Here is a 24201-nt window from a genome sequence, read left to right as displayed (position 1 = left end):
TATTCATGTTCTCCAGATTTGCTGTCTGACTGTATTCTGTAATCTATATTTATTTAAATAATATTCAGCTTTTCTGTTCTTCCTACCAATGTGCCCCACATTTTCATCTCCGTGGACTTAGGGAAGAGATAAAAATTAAAATATTTTCCTTTTTTAATTGTTTAATTTTATAAGTCTTGAAAAGGTTGAGAAAATATAACGTAGTTAATATAGAAATACTATTGGGAACTGTATTTCAGAAGCCACAGACCTGAAGCAGGAGGAACGACTGCAAGAGCTGGAAAGTTGTTCTGGACTTGGTAACACATCCGATGATACAGATGTGAGAGAAGTGAGCTCAAGGCCCAGTACTCCTGGACTCAGTGTTGTATCAGGTACATGACAGTAGAATTTTGTGCTCACTTCAGTTTTCAGTATAGAGGTAAATATCATGTGTAAGTTTGAAATGGTTACTTCTAAAGAAACTGTTGTAGCTTCTAATGTAAGATAACATTTTCTTCTTGAAGTCTAATCACAATACTTACATTTAAGAATTAATGCCTTTTAGGCTTTTTACACTATTTAACAGGCATCAGTGTTACATCAGAAGACATACCCAACAAGGTTGAGGACATACGATCGGAATGCAGCTCTGATTTTGGAGGGAAAGATTCTGTCACAAGCCCTGATGTGGAGGAAATTGTGCAAGGTAAGTAAAGCTGTTTTAATTAAGCCAATGACTAGGTATTTGGATTAATAGAAATCAGTTCTAATGGCCTAGAAGTAAGATGCTTTCCAATGCATTCAGATTTTAAGCAGATTTTTTCTTTTAATTTTTTTTCCGGCAAAAATTCCCATCTACTCACGACAAGTTGTGCTCGGTTGTGCTGTGCTGCCTGGAAATGAGTTGTTCATTTACTAATTCTGAGTACTAGAACTGGTATTTCAGGGATGTCAAACTTTATTTATGATCATTTGAAATGCACACGCCAGGTGCTGACCACACCACAACCATACCAGAATGTAGTTTTGTCATTGAGATTTCCACCTGATCAACAACAAGTAATGCTCACATTCTTGTCTGTGGCTTCTGCAAAATACAAAGTGCTGGAGTAATGCAGTGGGTCAGGCAGCATCTGTGGCGGGAACAGATAGGTGACATTCTGAATCGGGGACCCTTCTTCAGATTTCTCCACTGATGGTGCTTGATATGCTGAGTTACTCGAGTACTTTGTGTGTTGCTCAAGATTCGAGCATCGGAGGTTCCTTGTGTCTCTCTTCTCCGTAACTTGTTCTGTAACTTTCTCATGTTCACTATGCTTCCAGATATGTAACCTAACCTTGCGTGCAAGTTTGATTGCGTATCTTTTTATTGTTTGTGTGTTTACAGGTGGACATCAGATGACTTCTTCACTTTCCCAGACAGATGCATTGCTTGCAATGTTTGATCCACTGTCTTCAGATGGTAAGTTAAAACGTCTTCAAGTCACCGTTTTGTGGTATAGAACTAAAAGCAGTTTCTTTTAATCTCAATGGAGATGACAGGTTCTTGAATAGTCAAGGTGTCGGCAGGAGGGTGGGGTTGAGAGAAAAAGATAGATCAGCGATAATTGAATGGCAGAGTAGACTTGATGGGCCAAATAATCTATTACTGCTCTGATAACGTATGAACTTTGATAAAGAAATGGGCTTCACCTGTAACAGGATACAAATTATGCTTGGTTTTATTTTTGCTTTCTCATTTCTCTTCTTTCTTGTTTCTCTCAAATTATTAGAAGATAATTCCATTGAAAAATTGAAAAGAGGAAAATAGTATTAACTAATTTGAGAGTGAAGTTGTAATTTATTAGATTCTGATTTGTTTCCTCCATTTGGATATCCTTGCACCATTTCCCTGTTGAACTTCCCCAATGCAGACAGTGCAGTTGAAAAGCCCCCGATGAATTCCTAATTCATTTTATTGCCTGCCTCATGGGTCTTGCTTTGTGTCCCCTTGATGCCTTTCTCAATGGCCTAATTGAGATCGACCAACTTGTGATGTGGAGAATCAGAGCTCCCCAAGGTGCTGCTATTCTGCAGCACGTTTACAAATCTACGGAAGGTTGACTGAATTAGATTGGACTGAACGTCAGAGAATAAAGGAGTTATTCTATTCTGTGGATACAAATGTTGAAGACTGGATTTAGTCCACTGAGTTTTGTCCTTTGTGGCTTTTCCCAACTACCTAGTCTCATAAAATTACCAACATATTTAGTTTATATTGTCTTTGGTACAGTTCATTAACTATGGTCTTTGTAAAGGAATTAATTGTGAATGTTTTTGTGCCACAAGGTGTGCTCTTTTGTAGTCTTTTTGATTGAAATACAAATAATGCTAAATTTTCAATTTGTTTGCACTGTGGTGAATCAGAATTCAACTATTTTTAATATCTGCAATCTCTCCTTATGATTGAAATGCTTCAACTTATTGGTTGATATTTGGTCTGTCTTCTCCAAAATCAGAACTTCTTTTTTATAATGTTAACCAAAAGCATACAATACCTTTTGTTAGGGCATGGCTTTTGCCTCTGTCTTTATTCTATGTAAGCAAGGTTAACACTTCTTGTCCTTGAATTGAGTGACTTGCTCGGCGACTTCAAATAACATGTGAGTCAGCCAAATTTATGTGGGTGTAGAGAGAAGTGGCAGATTTCCTTTAATAAAGGACATTAATGAACGCGCACAACAAAGAATGCTAGAGGAACTCAACTGGTCAGGCAGCATCTGTGGTGGAAATGGACAGGTGGCGTTCAGGGTTGAGCTCTCTGAATCAAATGTGTTTTTATGTCAATTGGTAGTTTAGTTGCGACTTAATAATAATAACAATAAGTACTTTCTTCGTCCCACAATGGGGAAATTTGACTTCAAGTCAAAATTTAAATTCTAGATTAATTAGTTATGTCAGGTTAAATTTCCTTGTTGCAGTGATAGGATTTGAAATTGCATCTCCAGATAGAACAGTATCTCCAGTTCCCTACCCTCTACTTTCAGTCTGAAGAAGGGTCCTGACCCGAAACGTCTCCCATCCTTTTTTCTCCAGAGATGCTGCCTGGCTTGCTGAGTTACTCCAACATATTGTGTCTATCTTTGGTATAAACCAGCATCAGCAGTTCCTTTCTACACATAGAACTGTGCAACACAGAAACAGGCTGCCGAACATGATGCCAAGTTAAACAAATCTTCTCTGACTGCACATGATCCATATTTCTCTATTCCCTGCCTATCCATGTACCCATCTCAAAGTCGCTTAAATGGCAATATCATATCTGCCTGGCAACCAACCCTGGCAGGGCAATCCAGGCACCAACCATTCTATATAGAATAAAACCTGCCCACACATCATCTTTAAACTTTGCCCCTCCCATCTTATGAGAGACGCCCACTCAGTTGAGATTTTTAAACGGCAGATAACTTATCTTTTCAATCAAGCTTTTAACTGACCTTTTGATGACATTGTAAAAATTATCTTTATTCTCTTTTATTTATCTCAGCATACCCTTCAGCAGCTTGTGTACTCGTATAGAATATGGGACTTTGTATTTGACCTCAGGGTTTTTGTCTTTTGTCCTTTTACACCATTTTTTATTTTATATTTTTGTATAAATCTGTGCTTTTTATGTTATTAACTGTCTGTCCTTACTGTTTTAAATTGTATTTTTGTTTAGACCTGTGTTTTTGTGAAAAGCACTTTGGGTTGCATTCAATTGTATGAAAAGTGCTGTACAAAAAAAGTTATTATTAATATATTATTATTAAAGCTATGCCCGCTTGTCTTTGACATTTGCACCTTGGGCAAAAGGTTCTGACTGACTATCTTCCAACATTCCAGAGAAAACAATCCAAGTTTCTCTAACGCAGGGGTTCCCAACCTTTTTCGTCCCGTTTACCCCGTTGCAACTTTTCGAAAGTAAATTTACCCCCACCCAGTTTTGTTCAGTAATTTGGGTTTACACTTCTACCATAATAAAGCAACCGACAATAATATAAAGGAGGATAGCAAAAGTTTTTTTAGGTACGTGAAGAGGAAAAAAATAGTCAAGGCAAATGTGGGTCCCTTGAAGACAGAAGCAGGGAATGTATTATGGGGAACAAAGAAATGGCAGACGAGTTAAACCGTTACTTTGGATCTGTGTTTACTGAGGAGGATACACACAATCTCCCAAATGTTCTAGAGGCCGGAGAGCCTAGGGTGATGGAGGAACTGAAGGAAATCCACATTAGGCAGGAAATGGTTTTGGGTAGACTGATGGCACTGAAGGCTGATAAATCCCCAGAGCCTGATGGTCTGCATCCCAGGGTACTTAAGGAGGTGGCTCTAGAAATAGTGGAAGCATTGGAGATCATTTTTCAATGTTTTATAGATTCAGGATCAGTTCCTGTGGATTGGAGGATAGCAAATGTTATCCCACTTTTTAAGAAAGGAGGGAGAGAGAAAACGGGTAATTATAGACCAGTTAGTCTGACATCAGTGGTGGGGAAGATGCTGGAGTCAATTATAAAAGACGAAATTGCTGAGCATTTGGATAGCAGTAACAGGATCATTCCGAGTCAGCATGGATTTACGAAGGGGAAATCATGCTTGACAAATCTACTGGAATTTTTTGAGGATGTAACTAGGAAAATTGACAGGGGAGAGTCGGTGGATGTGGTGTACCTCGACTTTCAGAAAGCCTTCGACAAGGTCCCACATAGGAGATTAGTGGGCAAAATTAGAGCACATGGTATTGGGGGTAGGGTACTGACATGGATAGAAAATTGTTTGACAGACAGAAAGCAAAGAGTGGGGATAAATGGGTCCCTTTCGGAATGGCAGGCAGTGACCAGTGGGGTACCGCAAGGTTCGGTGCTGGGACCCCAGCTATTTACGATATACATTAATGACTTAGATGAAGGGATTAAAAGTACCATTAGCAAATTTGCAGATGATACTAAGCTGGGGGGTAGTGTGAATTGTGAGGAAGATGCAATAAGGCTGCAGGGTGACTTGGACAGGTTGTGTGAGTGGGCGGATACATGGTAGATGCAGTTTAATGTAGATAAGTGTGAGGTTATTCACTTTGGAAGTAAGAATAGAAAGGCAGATTATTATCTGAATGGTGTCAAGTTAGGAAGAGGGGATGTTCAACGAGATCTGGGTGTCCTAGTGCATCAGTCACTGAAAGGAAGCATGCAGGTACAGCAGGCAGTGAAGAAAGCCAATGGAATGTTGGCCTTCGTAACAAGAGGAGTTGAGTATAGGAGCAAAGAGGTCCTTCTACAGTTGTACCGGGCCCTGGTGAGACCGCACCTGGAGTACTGTGTGCAGTTTTGGTCTCCAAATTTGAGGAAGGATATTCTTGCTATTGAGGGCGTGCAGCGTAGGTTCACTAGGTTGATTCCCGGAATGGCGGGACTGTCGTATGTTGAAAGGCTGGAGCAATTAGGCTTGTATACACTGGAATTTAGAAGGATGAGGGGGATCTTATTGAAACATATAAGATAATTAGGGGATTGGACACATTAGAGGCAGGAAACATGTTCCCAATGTTGGGGGAGTCCAGAACAAGGGGCCACAGTTTAAGAATAAGGGGTAGGCCATTTAGAACGGAGATGAGGAAGAACTTTTTCAGTCAGAGAGTGGTGAGGGTGTGGAATTCTCTGCCTCAAAAGGCAGTGGAGGCCAGTTCGTTGGATGCTTTCAAGAGAGAGCTGGATAGAGCTCTTAAGGATAGCGGAGTGAGGGGGTATGGGCAGAAGGCAGGAACGGGGTACTGATTGAGAGTGATCAGCCATGATCGCATTGAATGGCGGTGCTGGCTCGAAGGGCTGAATGGCCTACTCCTGCACCTATTGTCTATTGTCTATTGACAAAGGGGAAATTGTAAAATACTGTTTTTAACATTATTATTTTAAGTTCAAATAACACGAACAATAGCACATAACAATGTTATTTCACTTATTTATGAACAACTAATGATGAAATACTGGTATACCAGAATCAAACACAGTCAATCAATATGTACAAATCCAGAATCAACAAATTTACCCCCTACGTAGGTGAAACTTACCCCCTGGGGGTAAATTTACCCCAGGTTGGGAACCCTTACTCTAGGGTCTGAAGAAAGGTCTTGACCAGAAAGGTCACCTATCCATGCTCTCCAAAGATGTTGCCTGACCTGCTGAGTTACTCCAGCATTTTGTGCCCAAGTTTCTCTAATCTCTCCTTGTAGGTAATACTTTCTAATCCAGGCAGCATTAGTCCATGCCTTTCATCAGCCACAATGTCCTGATGGTTTCCTCACTCCCCTCCTCTCCCCGTTCTCTGGACATCCACTGCAATCGTTGTACTTCAAGGAATGCAAACCTCAAGTGTAGCTACAGTACAGAGATCCCAGTGTTATGGATAAAGAAAACAAAAGCTTGTAAAGAAATCTGATGGAAGATAAATAGACATTGGAAGACATTTGAGGCTCCTTTTAATTTTCACCTTGTATCAGAAAGTTTAAGTATCAGATTATTGTTGGTCACCCATATTTCTGCACTTCCTTGTAAAATCTTATTGCAGATCCACTGACATTAGGCTTGATTTTTTGCCCACAAATCTGTCGCCTTGTTCTCTGCTAAGTCTCTGTCCTCAGTTCTTCCCATTCAGTTTCATGTGAACAAGGTTTAAAAAACAATTTAAACTTCTAAATGATCCATTTGTATGTAAATGTTTTTTGTTTTACACAGATGATTACCTCGACTAATTAAATTTATGCTTCTAGATATTTCATACTGCAGATGATATAAAGTTTCCTTTCTGTAATGCCACCTGGCAAGCCTTAAGTTTCTAAAGCCTAGCTTTGATTCCGGCTTTGATTCCCTTTTTCAAGCAGTAGCTCAATAAATAGAATTAAACTTCTGATAACAGGTGTGGTTTATCCAACAAAATTAAAAGATAAATCGAAAGAATAAATGGAGTTAATGATGCGGGTTTTGTGGGCGGAATAGTTGATGCATGGAAGTACAGCTTTCCAAATCACACAATTTGATGTTATACATTTAGAGATTTGAAATGTTTCTGCATCCCAGCCAGGATTGTCGACATTTGTACATTGTGATGCTATGACACATGGATCTAGTTCCTCCATTTGGTCTTGCTATCCTGTCAGAGGTGTCCGCACACCGTAATCCGTGTTTTTCTTTTTCTCATTCATTTCCAATATTCACAGCTTCAAGCATACCATCAATAGTCAGGCCTAAAGTGCACTATGCAAGACCGTCACACCCACCACCGGACCCTCCAATACTAGAAGGTGCCATAGGGGGCAGTGACGCCAGATTGCCACCGTTTGGGTCACACATATGCTGCCAAACTGAAGCTGAGCTGCTTAAACAGCGACATTCCTTTCCAGAAAGACTAGTACGCAGCAGAAGCTCTGATGTTGTTTTGGCATCTCGAAGACCAATGAGTGATCCTGGATGGAATATTCCAGGTAGCAGGAGGGCAGTGAATGACGAGATATTTGCATCGGGAGCAGCGACTGGGATCAGTGGGCCAACATCGTCGCCAAGCAAAGACTCCTTGGTAAGGTCTATTCTCAATGTGCAAGCATCCCATTTTTTTCCAAACAAAAAAACTCCGAACTGAAGATGTTATCAATTGGCTTATTTAATGTCAACGAAATGAGCATAAATACTGTGTATGTAAAGGCAGTATATATAAATGCAGATCGTGAACAAAAATAACTAGTTTAAAAATGTTCTTGAAATAGGAGTCAAAAGTGTTTAATTGTCATATGTACCGACAACAAACTATGAAGTGCTTCTTGCAGCAGCATAACAGGCCTATAAACACAATACACTTAAGTAACTTGGAATTAATAACTGTGATTCCAGTGCAACCCCCCCCCCGAAGTCCTTAGTACAACCACAGTCCATAGACGTTCATAGTTGTTGAGGTTAATGTTGTGCAGTGCTCAAGAAGCAGATGGTTGTTGGGAAGAAGCCACTCTTGAACTTGGTGGTCATGGTTTTCAGGCTCCTGTACTCTCTTACTGATGGTAGGAGTGAAATCAGAGTGTGGCCAGGATGGTCTGGTCTTAGATAATTATGGCTGCCTTTTTGAGGCCTATAGATCCCTTTGATGTGGTGTTAAAATCCCTAATTTCCATACATATGTGGAATAAACCAGACATTGCACTAAACTGTAAGATTAATTTCATATTTGGGCACCATTTGTTTGCCCATGGGGGAGGACGTGGAAATCGCAAGTGAAGCTTACTACAATACAGAAGAAAAGTAAGTTAACTGGGACCTCTAATTTGCAGCATACAGTGTAGATCTACTGCTTCACAGTACTAGAGACTCGGTTTCGATCCTGACTTAGTATATATATAGTGTGTGTGGAGTTTGCACATTCTCCCTGGATCCTAAAACGTGCGGGTTTGTAGGTTAATTGGCCTCTGTAAATTGCCCCTAGTATGTAGGGCACGTATAGTACTAGTGTGTGAACGGGTAATCGATGGTCGCTGTGGCCTCGAAGGGCCTGTTTCCATGCTGTATCTCTAAACAAAATGAAACTTGAGTGTAGCAATGTGAAATTAATCCCTCGCAATGTTTTATCTTGTATGGTTCAATCATTTTGCATTCCAAATAACTTCCTTTTGCATTCCTTTTGCACAGGGAGAGGATAGAAAAGACAGCGATGATGAGAAATCAGATCGTAGCAAATCCTGGTGGAAAAAGCGATTTGTATCTGCTATTCCAAAAGGTCAGTCTTGGGATTATGACTGCTGTGCAACATAAAATAATTGATCAAGTGGTTTTGTAATTTAATTGGATCAGAGATTTTTTTCCATTAGAATTCATCAGTACCTTGAAATAAAATTATCTTTTCCTAGCTTAACTATTTCTGTAACTTTCTTGTGCATTTGCCTGTGGCAGCTCAGTGCATTTTGATTTGATTCACTCTTACCTGTGAAAATGAAAAGGCTGCTTGTTTGCATTTCTTGTTTTACTGCTTGTCAACTACTTTAGCATGTTAGAAGTCAACAGTCTATGAATTTCTCAAGAATTGTTGAATTGATTTTATTTCTTGTCAATTTACTTGTCTCTTCCCAAAATTCAGTTACTTCCCTACTCCCACTCTACACTTGAGGTTCAATTTTTTAAAAAAAGTTCCATATTTAGTGTGTCTTGCAGCTTCGCTTACAATAGTTAGTTATCCTTGGTGCTGGTTAAAAATATGTGCCATCAAAAACTTATTGATTTATGTTTTAATTTTGCTGACATCCATTGAAAGAAATAGATTTTACTAAAATAACTGCAGTGACATCTGTATCCCGTTGATTTTTCAACAACTAATTGTAGGTAGTGTTGCAGCTGAATATTTTCAGTGTAACTGGTATAGCAGTGTGGAGAGATGTTATCCAATATTAAAACCTTCATTGCTGTCGGGTACACCTCCACAAGGTTTTGGTTAAAGCCATGAATTTCTTCATCCTGTGTGTGAAGAAGTTGCTTTGTTTTTGTAATGTGGTATATTTTCTCTTTAGCTCCCATTTCCTTCAGGAAGAAAGATAAACAAGAAAAAGACAGAGAAGATGGTGCACAGGAAAGGTTTCAGGCCATGCAAGGTTGGCTGATCCTACCTTACATAAAGAATGGTGAATGAGGACGACAAAAATGAATAACACCTGCATGAAATAGGAATAGCTTGAAAATCCAAATTATCAGAGCATTATGATTTTAGAAATAAATATTCAAATGCATGGCAATCACATTAACAATGTAATACAGTTATGTAGCCTGTATCTATGATTCCAAAGTGCCTTTGCACAGTAGCTACTAAACCTAATGTTAACATATACCTGTAGCTTGGAAGGTTAATTTTAATAGGATCACCACAATGATCACAACTGTGCAGTTGATCATTAGGCAGTGTACCCAAGGATCCAATTACAAGACAAGTTGTAGATGTCTTGCCTGTGTCTTTGCTCTTTCAGTGATTCTTAGTGCTTTTCCTTAACCTGCTTGTCTTCACTCTTTGGCACTCTCCTAACCTCTCCCAGGCCTCTGCTGCACTATCAATTCATTTATTTTAGGTGAAGCTTCACTTGGTGTAATAATCAATTTGTTGCTTTGCTCATCCTCTATGTGTTACTAATGCATCTCATGTCTTTTTAACAATTTAAACATGATATTAAATGTTTTCTAAAGTTTAAAAGAGTAACTAAATGAATAATAGGATTCCTCTCCTTTTTGTAATGAAAAATGGGAACATTTGAGACCCCAGTTGAAATTAAGACAAACTAAAGCTGACTCTAAAGCAGGTATCTAATTCATACTCGAGTTGTTCAACTGAGAGAAGTTAAAATCATCAGTCATCAAAATATCTAATAATCTTTTCAGTACATTTTCATTAACCCTAGCCCCAAATTTTCACTTGAAAATGTCTCCCTCACATTTGCAGTGTTGAATGGTTTAGGTTCATTATTTACCGAGGTACAGTGAAAAACTTTGTTTAGTATGTTACCCAATCAAATCAAATGCTATATATCAGGCCAAACACAAGCACAAGGGAAAGATACGGAGTGCAGAATATAGTTCTCAGCATTTTAGTGCACCAGTTCCATAGGCAAAGTCCAATGTCCACAATGGGGTAGAGGAAAATTGGACTTATGGAAGGACTGTTCAGAGGCCCGATAAGTGGGGAATAAGCAGTTTCTGAGTCTGGTGGTGCACGCTTTCATGCTTCTTTATCTTCTGCCCACCAGGACCAGGGAGAAAAAGGAATGACCAGGGTGGGAAAGGTCTTCGATTATGTTGGTTGCTTTCCTCAGGCAGCGTGAAGTGTAGATGTAGTTAATGGTGGGAGTCTGGTCTATGTGATGGACTGGGCTACATCCATAACTCTCTGCAATTTCTTTCTGGTCTTGGACAGAGCTGTTGCTAAATCAGTCTCCTAAGGAAGTAAAGGTGTTGCTGTGCCTTCTTGACAGTTGCTTCAATGTAGTTGTTCCTTGACAGATCGTCGATTAATATTTATGCCAAGCAACCTGAAGCTTTCAACTATTTCCACTTCAACAACATTGATGCTGATTGGGACATGTGCTCCACCAGGCTTCCTGAAGTTGATAACTAGCCCCTTCGTCTTGCTGACATTGAGGGAGAGGTGGTTGACCTGACACCATGTTATGAAGCTCTTTATTTCCTTCCTGTACTCTGTCTTGTCATCGTTCGTGATCCAGCCCATCACAGTAATGTCATCTGCAAACTTGTAGATGATATTAGAGCCGAATTTGGCTGCACAGTTGTGAGTGTATAGGGAGTATAGTAAGGGACAGAGAACGCATCCATGTGGGGAATCGATGTTGAGAATTATTGTGGAGGAGAAGTTGTTAACTCTCCTCACTGATCATGGTCTGTGGGTCAGAAAGTCCAGGATCCAGTGATAGAGGAGGGTGTTGACTCCAAGGTCCATGAATTTGAATGGGGTTGTGGTTGAAGGCAGAGCTGTGTCAATTGGAATCTGACACGGGTATCCCTGTTGTCAAGGTGTAATCCAAGTCATTGGAGAAGCACTTAGGTTTGAATAATTAAATGATGATATAATTCCTAGCCATTGTGATTAATGATGTGTCATCCTTGATGCATTGGAGAATTAAATAATTGTACAGGTAGATGTACTGGGAGGTTTAATCAATTAACCAATTGATTCAGAAAATCGGTCTTAGAATAAAAGTCTTAGAAATAAGTCCACTGGCAAGATTCCTTATTGATTCACTTGTTGAAATATGCGTTTTAGTTTGTATGGTTTAGTGCTAATGTCCAATCCCTAGATTTTCTAATCTTCCTTTGATGATGCAGGGAATACTGCATGTTATTTTGTTGTCCATAAACCTGGGAAGCAGCGGAACTCACATTGGCTTTGGTCTGTGGTCTTGGATGTTCTCCAATGACCATTCCTGGAGTAAACATATCTGGTAATATTGGTTTAAGCTTCCATTTAAAAATGTCTGTGGAATCAAATAATATTTTCATAAGAGGAATGAAATACAAACACATAAATTATGACAAACTCATGGTTATGGTTAAAGATGCTCTCCAGTTTATAATTTGCATTCTTCGGAAATCAAAATGATCTAAATGTAATTAGCTAACAGATAACGTAAATCGTCTTATTGAGGATCGATTGGCTACAAAATCTTTATGAACTATGGCCTCACCAAAAATTGAGTAATTCCTTTAAATAGAATTTATTCCGAAGTATTACTGTTTTAGTGTGCTTTTATATTGTATCTTGTTTTCCACACATTTCATTCTTCTGGTTGATGTTATTGGCAAGGGTGTCATTTATTGCCCCATCCCAGGTTGAGCTCAGTAGGGTTGTAGCAGGTCCAACTGTTGCAGTCCAAGTGAAGTTATTTCCAGGGTGTTGGATCAAAGATTGCCAGCTGCTCATCTGTGGTGATGGAGAAACTAGGAAGTTGGGGTGGTGTGCAAGTTGGATGTGGTTCCATGTAATTGGTGCCCTGGTTGAAATTTACAACTTTTGCAGAGATCCCCGTTGTTAGATTCTGACCTCGCAAATGTCTTTCCGAATTCTCAGTCTGCCATGGTGGACAACATATCCATTGTCCACAAGAAGCCTGGTGATTGACTCTAACCAGCCAAGAAGCACTTGCTGTCCTTGGCTTCCCACGAGACCCACCATTCTGTCCTGTCATGTTTGCCCTGGCTGTAGGCTTGTTAACAATTCCCAGGTACCCCAGGACAATACATCTCCTGAAAAGTCATCTAAGAGAAGTAGGGAAGGACAGAGAAGAACACTGTGGCTATGGATAGTTCTCATATAATAAAACTGAAACATCTTGAAAATAAATTGGACCAGATTTTGATGCCTGTTGATTCCCTAAAATTCCAAGAGGTCTGAACCTGGGATTAAATCGAGCATAAAACTGCTGAAGGAACTCAACAGGCCTTTGTGGAGATATTTTCAGTGTCCTCCACCATGATGTAAATTATTTGTGTAAATTATTTGCTCTTTCCTTTATTCCTGAAATTAATTTCCCAGTCGCACTCTCCATGGGTTCCATGTTTACCCCTACCTGTCCTTTTCTTAATGAAGGTGGAACTTAAGAAATGTTCAGCCCTACATCCTTTTATTGAAAAATCTGAACTGGTGGCAGTAAATATTTGGTCTTCACTTTTAAGTAGCAGAGATTACATGTAGTTATACCATTTTGTAAGTAGATAGTCAACGAAATTTATCTTTAGATAAGAGGGATATCCATTGCAGTTTTAATGAATGAATGAATGTTTATTGGCCAAGTTTGTACACGTACAAGGAATGTGCCTTGATGCTCCGCTCACAGATAACAACACGAACATACTGTAAACAATTAGGAATAAAGCTTAAAACATTAAGAATACAACATCACAGTTTACACACGTGAGTGAAATAAACCAGACCAAAAAGAGACAACAGACTTTTGGTTATTGAGTAGAGCTGCTACTCGCGGAAAAAACGCTGTTTTTATGTCTGGCTGTGGCGGCTTTGACAGTCCAGAGTCGCCTTCCAGAGGGAAGTGCTTCAAAGAGTTTGTGGCCAGGGTGAGAGGGGTCAGAGATGATCTTGCCCACTCGCTTCCTGGCCCTTGCAAGTGTACAGTTCGTCAATGGGGGGAAGGTTGCAGCCAACAACCTTCTCAGCTGATCGAACGATTCATTGCAGCCTCCGGATGTCGTGCTTGGTGGCTGAGCCAAACCAGACCATGATGGAGAAGGTGAGGACAGACTCTACGATGGCAGTATAAAATTGGACCATCATTGCCTGCGGCAGATTGTGTTTCCTCAGCTGCCGCAGGAAGTACATCCTCTGTTGGGCCTTTTTCACTGTGGAGTCGATGGTGACCCCCCATTTAAGGTCCCTGGAGATGATGGTTCCAAGGAACCTAAATGACTCCACAGATGTGACTGTGGTATTGTTGATGGTGAGTGGGGGGAGGGGGAGCTCTCCTAAAGTCTACAATCAGTTCCACTGTCTTAAGAGCATTGAGCTCCAGGTTGTTACAAAGACACCAGGATGCCAGCTGTGTCACTTCCTGTCTGTAGGCAGATTCCTCCCCATCCTGGATCAGTCCAATCAGGGTTGTGTCATCCGCAAACTTGAGAAGCTTGACAGAGGGGTCTGTGGAGGTGCAGTCATTGGTGTAAACAGAGTAAAGGAGAGGAGAGAGTACGCAGCCATATGGTGCTCCTATGCTGAGGGTCTGCCTGTCCGAGATGTGCTTTCTCAGCCTCACATGCTGCTTCCTGTCTGTCAGGAAGTTGGTGATCCACTGACAGAGGGGTTCAGGCACAGTCAACTGGGAGAGTTTGGAGTGTAGTAGCTCTGGCACAATGGTGTTGAATGCAGAGCTAAAGTCCACAAACAAAATCCTTGCATAGGTCCCCTGGCAGTCTAGGTGCTGGAGGATGAAGTGCAGGCCTAGGTTGACTGCGTCATCCATTGATCTATTGGCCTGGTATGCAAACTGCAGAGGGTCCAGCAGGGGGTTTGTGATGTTTTTCAGCTGGGCCAGCACAAGTCTTTCAAAGATCTTCATGACTACAGAGGTCAGTGCAACAGGCCTGTTGTCATTAAGACCAGTGATCCTTGTCTTTTTGGGTACAGGGACAATAGTGGAGACTTTGAAGCCGGCAGGGACAGTGCAGGTTTGCAGGGACTGGTTGAAAATGTCTGTGTAGACCCGGTGCCAGTTGTTCGGCACAGAGCTTGAGGGTAGAGGGGGAAACATTGTCCGGTCCTGGAGATTTCCGGCTTTTCTGTCTCCTGAATAGCTTCTCCATCTGCTCAATTTCTATTGTTGGAGATGGAGAAGTGGCCAGACTGATGTTGGGCAGCAAGGAGGGGGTGTGTAGTGAACGAGGCCCAGTCTTTGCAGACTGGAGTCAGGCTGTAAGTGGGTGTGAAGTGGTGATTGCAGAGGGGTGGGGGGGGGAGAAAGGGTCCAGTCTTTGCAGACTGGAGTCAGGCTGTGAGTGGATGTGAAGTGGTAATTGGGGAGGGAGGGATGAGGGGGTCCCAGGGTTGCGTTTCTGTTTATTGAACCTGCAGTAGAACCCTTTCAGGTCGTTGGTTAGCTGACGATTGTCCAAGGAGCGGGGTGATATCCTCTTGTAGCTGGTGATTTCTTGCAAGCCTTTCCAAACTAAAGAGTCATTAGCTGAGAACTTGCTCCTCAGCTTCTCAGAGCACCTTTCCTTGGCAGCTCTGATTCCTCTTCTCAGCTTGGCCTGCCTGTAGAGGTCTGCATCCCCGCTCGTGTAGGCCTCATCTTTTGACTGGCAGAGCTGTCTGAGTTCTGCTGTGAACCAGGGCTTGTCGTTGTTGAACCAGATCCGGGACGTAGTGGGAATGCAATTGTTCTCGCAAAAGCTGACATCGGATGTCACAGTGTCTGTGTACTCATCAAGGCTTGTGGTTGCTTCCCTGAACACATTCCAATCAGTGCAGTCAAAGAAGGACTGTAGTTTTTCAATGCCCTCGCTTGTCCACCTTTTTGTTGTTCTGACAAGAGACTTAGCAGATTTCAGTTTCTGCCTGTAGGTCGGAATAAGGTGAACTAAACAATGATCAGAGAGACCCAGAGCCGCCCGGGGAACAGAGCGATATGCGTTCTTGATTGAAGTATAACAATGATCTAGTGTCTCTCCCCTCTGGTGGGGCAGGTAACATGAAGTCTGTACTTTGGGAGCTCACGACTGAGGTTAGCCTTGTTAAAGTCCCTCAAAACAATGACCATGGAGTCCAGGAAGTCACTCTCTACCGTCAATACCTGGCCACTGAGTTGCATTTGCGCCTCACGTACGCAGGGGAGGATTAAACTCCAGCGAGAATAAAAAGGTAAATTCCCTCGGAGAATAAAGGGTTTGTAGTTTATAAAGATTCTAGATTGGGGGAACAGAAGTTAGACAGTACTGTGATGTCGCTGCACCAGTCCTGGTTAGTATAGAAGCACATTCCACCCCCTCTTGATTTTCCCACTGCCGCTGCCTAATGACAAAAAGAAACTAGTGGCATGGTATTATACAGTTAAATATTTAAATGTGATGAGGCAAGGTTGAGACTTTGATTATGGTGAAAGTGATTGGAAACATAGCCACATTTAAAATTATAGTAAAATGTATGATATTTTTCTTTCAATAGTGAGGATGAATTTTGTTCTTGCTTTCTTCTATGAGATGTACCTGCACATTTGATGTCAGTATGGAGTACTATTGTATTGGTTCACTTCTGGTACCATATCCCCCATTCATATCGGGGATGGGTATCGCAGTTATGACCAGCTGCACTCCTGTTTATTTTCAGTTTTACGAGCATAGAACAGTACAGTACACGAACAGGCCCTTCGGCCCACAATATCTGTGGCGAACATGATACCACAATAAACTAATCTCTTCATCCCTTCATTCCCTGTATATCCACGTGCCAATCTGAAAGCATCTTGAACTCCACTATCGTATATGTCTCCACCACCGCCCCTGGCAACGCCTTTCCTCGGTAAAGTGAACTGCGTTTGCCGTTTTCAGCGCGTGCTTTATGACCGACTGAAATGGGTTACTAAGAAACGGCAATCACAATCACCAAGCTTAGAAAAGTAAGGAAGCTATTAAGTTTCTATCGCTAGCTGCAAATAAAATAAGAAATGCTCAATGGTGAAAGCAGCCCATGAACGGTAATGCTTATGACAGGATACATTGAAGATGGTAGCTTAAGTGAGGTGAGGCATCAGCTATGGTTCTGAAGAAGTTCACTGGCAGATTCCTTCATCAAAGTTCTCCAGAGCTCACTTGCCTTGTGTCCTGCATCAGAATAACTATTATTCGTATTGTTAGCATTCGTCCTTACGATAAACTGACAAACTAGAGATTTGAGTAAAAAAACAAACTGTTGGAGTAACTCGGCAGGACAGGCAGCATCTGTGAGGGGAAATGAACAGAAGAAAGGAGAGTCAGCCTGACGACATGGTTTCAGATTATTCTTTATGATTACTTAACTTTGAGGTGTTTGCCTTTATTGGGTGAGGATACAAAGTTTAATGTTGTGTACCTTGATTTCACAAAGGCATTTTACTCTTATCCACATGTTCAAATACTGGGCAAGTTTAAATGTAATAATTTAATTCTACAGCTCATTTACACAAGAGTGAGTAAGTGACCTGTTATGGCCATCAGTGTATACCAATGTATTGTTGGTTGGTTAGCAAAGAACACTGGAGATCCTTGATGTCCACATTTACCCTGCGATGAGCAAGGCAGTCTTGGAGGTTGTTATTTATGCATCTTCTGTTCAACAGATGTCTGGTGACAGGATGTGTAGGAAGGGATTGCAAATGCTGGTATACACCAAGATAGACACAAAATGCTGGAGTAACTCAGCGGGACAGGCAGCATCTCTGGATAAAAGGAATGGGTGATGCTTCGGGTCGAGATCCTTCAGTCTGAAGAAGGGTCTCAACCCGAAATGTTACATATTCCTTCTATCCAGAGATGCTGCTTGTCCCGCTGAGTTACTCCAGCATTTTGTGTCTATCTCTGGCGACAGGATCTTTTTAATGTGGTTTGCGGAAAGGTGATGTGGGTTTAAATGAGTAAAATGTTTTGCCAGCTTAGATGGAAGCATTACAAAAAGGGAAACACAAAGGAAATGGAGAAAATGAAAAAGATACAATGGGGAAAGTAATTGATTTTGATCGAAGTTTCAACAACATACGGAAACTTAACTTTGTGGAACCTCAGTCAACCTTCATAGATGATCTTGTGAATGGATAATTGTGAATCATCAGAGTAAATGGGGATTCAGTGATTATGTCAGCTTGCAGCTCCTGCAGGTATCCGTGTGGTATTCCAGCTGTTGGACCACAGAATCTGCCAACAGTAATTGCCCCTCGTCACCGACAGTTTCACTGGTTGCACTTGGCCAGTGCCTTCGTCCTGGCAGCAACAACCCTGAGGACCTGTGCTGTGGGACTACGTACTTTCACCTATCTCTGGAACCTTCAGGTTGAGCTGTGGTGCTTTACTGGTCACGTGAAGTGAGATTATTCTGTACTAGCTGATGTTCCGTTCACATGCACCCTTGCTACCTGTTTCATGGGGAAACATAGAACCCCCAAACCAGCTGTTCTGCTACCAGCTGATCTTGCCAAAAAGCTGGAACAACAGAGCTGAATAGTGAAAGATGTTAGTTGGGCTCCTGATGGTGTCTCATTATCACAAAATCATTGTGGATGATCACCCACATAATTGAGGTAATGTAAAATGATCAGAGACTTGCATGTCCGTAAAAAGGAATCGCTGAAAGTAGGTCATAGAAAATTTAAGACAAATAACTTAAAATGGGATACTGGTTGCTGATTAATTTAATTGTGGTTCCCAAGATCGTTGACAGAAGAATGAACAGAAGTTGTTTTATATGAGTACTAAAATGTGATTAGTCTTTTACAAAATCATACTATCAGTTTACAAAATCATACTATCAGTATACTGAAATCTCAATTCTATAAATTTGAAGGAATGTCGGATGACCATGTTAGTACATCTTAGTGGGAAAGATACTTTTTCAATGTATACATTTTAAGTTAAAGAGGGACTTTGAGGCGAATGACTTTATTCTCGCTTGGGTTTGGTTTAGTTTACAGACACAGCATGGAAACAGCTCCTTCGGCCCACCGAGACCGCACCAACCAGCGATCGCCACACATTAACACTAGGGATAATATTTACATTTATACCAAGCCAATTAACCTACAAACCTGTACGTCTTTAGAGTTGGGAGGAAACAGAGGTTCTCGGAGAAAACCCATGCAGCTCACGGGGAGAAGGTACAGTCTCTGTACACACATGCTCCCGGAGCCAGGATCGAACCCGGGTCTCTGGTGCTGTGAGGCTGCAACTCTACCGCTGCGCCACCAAGCTGTGCTGTGAAATTAAAAGTTAAAGATCATGAGAATATCCTGAACAAAATCTGAATGCTATTAAATAAGTTATTTTAATTTAGTTTGGAGATACAGCACAGAAATAGGCCCTTCAGCCCAACGAATCCTCACCAACCAGTGATCCCCACACATTAACACTACCCTACACACACTGGGGACAATTTACACTTCTACCAAGCCAATTATTCTCCATGCTCCCGTAACCAGGATCAAACCCGGCTCTCCGGCGCTGCAAGGAGCAACTCTACCCATTCAGCAATAGACATGCTTTTTTCACATCACACATTTGACATGCAATTGTCCCAAAGTGTTGCTTGGGTGCTAACAAAACAAGCAAAACTTTAAACATGCTGATGATTTAAAGTTAGTCAGCCAGGTGTACTTTTTTCCCTGGCTCAAAAATTCAGAATTAAAGGTGCGCAGATTTCAAATTGTGGAGCATTCATTCATCTCATGGAATTGTTGCTAATCGTTGTTAATTAGTACCTTGATTATTTAGAAAATTAATTAGATTTTTAAATACCAGGAAGCAAAGGGTAGAATCAGTAAAAATGACCTTGCGAACTGAGTTTATTAAACTTATTCAAGTGTTTTTTATACAAAAAAGACCTAGCCATTCTTCCCCAATTTGCTTACATGTGACTCAATTTCCACATTGGCATTTAACATTCTGCTGTTTGAAATCACCTGGGCAGTATTCCGTTGTAGTCTGAAGAAGGGACCCGACCTGAAATGTAACCTATCCATGTTCTCTAGAGATGCTGACTGCTGAGTTACTCTAGCACATTTGTGTCCTTTAAAGTATTCAGTTGTATCTGCTTCCTTGAGCAATTTTGAAAGACCATCAACTACCATCTTGGACAACTATATGTGGACAATAAGTATTAAAAAAATATTGAGTGGAAAATCAGACAACAATCCTATATGTGGTTATGAAAACATTTTAATACTATCCATTAAAGAGATTGTAAGTGATGGATAAATGTTATATTTATAAAGCTGCGTCACAAGCGTATTTTTATCCAGTATGGCACAAACATATTTAAATACTGTTAAAAAAACAATATATATATTCACTCAGAAGCACCTCACTTTTGTGCATAAATAGTCAGAGAAATCCTTGGGGGAAGAAATAATTTGTGGTCTTTAATGGGTTTATTGATTCCCCAAAATTCTATCAATAACTTCATTTCTGGAATGAAGCTAATCACAAATTTTACCCATTTCATTTTGTAGTATCTGCACCTTTCCATCTTGCTTAGGGTTAACCTCTTTCACGATGCCTGCTTTCTGCTCTGTTCCTAGTGCTTTTGGTGTTTGAGCTATGCCTTGAGTTAGTTACTCTGTTTTCTGTGTGTAATGTTTTTGCTGCCTATATTTGTGCATGTGTAGTGAGCATGCTTTCTCAGTTTCTGTGCATGCAACATTGCGTTTTCTCACTTTGCCCTGGGATTACCTGTGAGCAAAGTCACAGGTGATCATTTGGTATGTTGTTTTTTTTTTTAAAGTGTGAACGATCTCAAGAATTAATGCATTAAATCTAACAATCTGGATCTAATCCATAAATAGCTCAGTGACAAATGGCAACCATTTCCAGTCTTTCTTTAATTGTCTTTTGGTGCAGGCATTACCAATATCTAACTAATGAAGTTTTGTACCGATCATTCTGCAGATTCATAAGATGCTTATTTTGAATTGTTTTAATTTTGTATTTTAATTCATATTTAAACTGTTTAAAAGCAACCATTAGTAGGAGTATTAAAAATGTTCATTTTGTCATTTAAAATATTTTCAACGTGGTGTCGTCATAACTTTACAATGATTCTTTTATAAAAATAAAAATAAAGGCATGCCCATAAAGGTTAAGACCATTTAAGAAGAAATAATAAACATGTAAATGCAGATTAAGAATTTAAAAAGTCATCTGTATATATTTATTTTAAAGAGTAGCTAGAATTGTTTGTTCACACTGATTCTGTGTGTTGCCAGATGAGCCAGTTCCCAGGTTGAATGCACAAGCCCAGGCTGCTGAGGATATTCTGGATAAATACAGAAGTGCTATTAAACGATCCAGTCCCAGTGAAGCAGTTGCAAATGATGAGGTTGCAGGTAAGTCATCTTAATGTTCACTCTGGCTTAGAAATGGTATTTGATCGTATCTTAGTTTTGGTTTAGTTTAGAGATACAGCACGGAAACAGGCCCTTCGGCCCACCTTGTCCGCGCCTACCAACGATCCCGTACACTAACACTGTCTTATACACACTAGAGACAATTTACAATTATACTCTGCCAATTAACCTACAAACCTGTACATCTTTGGAATGTGAGAGGAAACCGGCGATCCCAGAGAAAAACCCACGCAGATCATGGGGAGAATGTACAGACAAGCACCCTTAGTCAGGATCGAACCCAGGTCTCTGGCGTTCTAAGGCAGCAACTCTACCGCTGCGCCACCGTGTCTGCCACATTTGTTACTGAAGTGATGGCGTATGATCTTGTATGAGCAGGAGATGTAATGGCATCATTAATGTGGGGTTTATATAATAGCTAGGCCACTGAGCTATCAGCTTGCACCAGACAAAATAACTGGTTGAAGTATCGCTTTGTGGTTAGACTCACAGTTATGTAAGAGCCTCCAAAGCATCAGCAGGCATTGAGCTGTAGCTAATTAATATCAAGCTAAAACTAGAAGTTAAACTACAGAGATAGACACAAAGTGTTAGAGTAACTCAGTGGGTCAGGCAACATCTCTGGAGACAAAGGGGCCTTTATCTCCAGGGATGCTGTCTGACCCACTGAGTTACTCCAGCACTTTTTGTCTATCTTTGGTAATTTGAAATAACTAGAAATAAAAGAGGGAGCAAAATGCCTTTTTTTTAAACAGTTACAGGATTGGCCATTTTCCTCTGATGGAATCTGAATGATCACAATGTAAACTATTTTCTGTTGCCAGCTGCTCTCATTATTAGCTGATTCGGACAGGGTGAAAGAATCTTAAGGGAACGTGTTCTCTCCTGTTAACCCAACTTAGTTGCTAATCGCAGCTAGTATGACAGTGTTAAAGATTAACACAAGTGCTGGAGTAACTCAGCAGGTCAGGCAGCATCCCTGGACAATACGTTTAGGCGACGTTTCGGGTCAGAACCCTTCTTCAGACCAATGCTGGAGAAGAGGTGGGGCAGGACAGAGCATGGCCAGTAATAGGTGAAGATGGGCAAGGGGATTTGATAGGCTGATTATTGGACAAAAGACTGAGAAGGAGATGCAGAGAGCAGCAGGAATCAGTGTTAATGATGCTTTGCCACAAGGTTGGGAAAAATGATAATGTTCATTGATAACGTTAATGTCGGATACAACTCCTGCCCAAAGCGGGTACAAGTGTAGGATCGAATTCCTCCTAATTGATGGTAGAATCCTCATAATTCCTGACATTGCCGCATTCACTATCAAAGCTGTTAACCATGATGTTGCACCACACCAGGGATATGCAAGTTTTCGACAGGATGTAGGGGAAAAAACTAAAGGAGTTTGATGTGATTTAAAAGCAATCCTTTCATTGTTCATGGTTTGTTGTTTGTTGTACCTTTGCGCTGGCTGTTCAGTCTCTATCCATTGGCATTGCATCATTATTTGGAGCACCAGTGCACAAGCCAAACGCTGTTTAGCACTGTTCCTGCTAAATCAACACACATGATATTGAGAGTGTTGGTTGAGCATCCATTCTCTTATTGGGTGGTTAAATTCAGGGCTTCTTTGCTCTGTCGTTCTTTTCTGAAGATGATTCTCTGTTACAATGCAAGCTGTTTGATTTTTTCCAGAGGTGATCGGAGACGAGAGTGTGCATGATTCGCCACGTGATGAAACTCTTCAGAACCTTTCAGCAGATGATCTGCCAGACTCTGCCAGTCAGTCGGCCCAGACTCAAGACTCCACATTCTCCTTCAGGTAGCATCCTTTTCAGTCTGTCTAAGAGATATCAAGTCTGTTTTCTTGTCTTCAGACTGGCTCCATCCTTTATTGTGCCTTCATGTGTAGAGAGAATCAAGCTACCTCTTGCCGCCTCTTTCACCTTTGCTTACTCCTCGTCTCTTGGCTTTTGGTAGAATGTGGAATTTGACGGAGAAAGCTGTTCCACTTTGCTTTGGAGGACACAAAGTGCTGGAATAATTCAGCGGGTCAGGCAGCATCTCTGGAGAACGTGGATGGATGACGTTTCAGGTCGGGACCCTGAACTCCAGAGATGCTGCCTGACCCGTTGAGTAATTCCAGCACTTTGTGTCCTTTTTTTTTTATAAACCAGCATCTGCAATTCCTTGTTTCTACTTCTCCACTTTGCTTTGTTGCTTTTCAGTTTATTATCCTGTACATTTTGCCCACTTTTGGACAAAATGGTTTAAATGTGCCCATCGCCAAATGTTATTAGCATGTTTAATGGGATTAACTAGCTAAAACTGGAAGGTACCTCAGAGCGTAAGAATTGCCCTGTTTCAGTTGTTTCTATTTTGCTTAATTGCCAGGAATCTAAAATTGGCATTTTATTCTTCCAATTAGGGATGCAAAGAAGAAATTGCGAATGGCTCTATGTTCAGCTGACTCGATTGCCTTCCCTTTGGTGAGCCATTCAGCAACAAGAAATGGGCCCCCTGGAGGACCGGATCAAGGAGAATCTGAAGGTAAAGACTCCTCAAAATAATTTGTGGTGTTTAATCATATACTAGACCAAGTGGACCCGTTGAGCCCAAACCTCTCCTGCATTGGTGCAGCACCCTCTCCTCCCCCCTCCCCCTCCCCCTCCCCCTCCCCCTCCCCTCTCCTCCCCCCTCCTCCTCCTCCTCCCCCTCCCCATTCCATCTCCCCCCGCTCCACCCCCTCCACTCGCCCTTCCCCTCCCCTCCCACCTTCCCCTCTACCTCCCCACTCCATCCCCCTCAACCCCCGTAATCCTCCCTCCACCCCCTCCCTTCCTCCCCCGTCTCTCCCTAGGAGATAGATTTAAACTTTAAAATGTGGATAACACCGATTTCAATGAAACTTCTTCCATTAGCACTAAAGGGATGACGGTGAGTAAAGTGGGCCTAAAATTGTCGCGCTATCGTGTACCGTTTTGGCTGTAGTTCAGGAACAAACAAACGAGAGTTTTAGTATATAGATGATACTTTGGGCAGCATCCCATGGATATTCTGAATTCAATCATTTCTATTTAATCAATTTCCCC

At 41.2% G+C, this 24201-nt stretch overlaps 1 protein-coding gene across 13 annotated transcripts in view; it reads left to right on the top strand.

Annotated features, from left to right (window-relative positions):
• gapvd1 (GTPase activating protein and VPS9 domains 1) overlaps positions 1 to 24201 on the top strand; it is a 114907-nt gene that overhangs the window by 75579 nt on the left and 15127 nt on the right. For 5 of the 13 annotated variants that reach the window (XM_078426274.1, XM_078426270.1, XM_078426277.1 and 2 more), the window contains 9 exons: positions 240 to 374; positions 548 to 688; positions 1370 to 1444; positions 7211 to 7566; positions 8664 to 8751; positions 9536 to 9646; positions 20975 to 21094; positions 22805 to 22931; positions 23538 to 23659. In XM_078426274.1, the coding sequence (XP_078282400.1) occupies positions 240 to 374; positions 548 to 688; positions 1370 to 1444; positions 7211 to 7566; positions 8664 to 8751; positions 9536 to 9646; positions 20975 to 21094; positions 22805 to 22931; positions 23538 to 23659 (1275 nt within the window). The remainder of the gene's footprint in view (positions 1 to 239; positions 375 to 547; positions 689 to 1369; positions 1445 to 7210; positions 7567 to 8663; positions 8752 to 9535; positions 9647 to 20974; positions 21095 to 22804; positions 22932 to 23537; positions 23660 to 24201) is intronic. The other 8 variants (XM_078426276.1, XM_078426273.1, XM_078426271.1 and 5 more) reach the window with 5 other exon arrangements.

This window comes from Rhinoraja longicauda, chromosome 31 (assembly GCF_053455715.1).
Source record: "Rhinoraja longicauda isolate Sanriku21f chromosome 31, sRhiLon1.1, whole genome shotgun sequence".
Taxonomy (NCBI): domain Eukaryota; kingdom Metazoa; phylum Chordata; class Chondrichthyes; order Rajiformes; family Arhynchobatidae; genus Rhinoraja; species Rhinoraja longicauda.
Note: the sequence above shows the minus strand (reverse complement) of the source record. Positions and strands in the feature narration are given on the sequence as shown.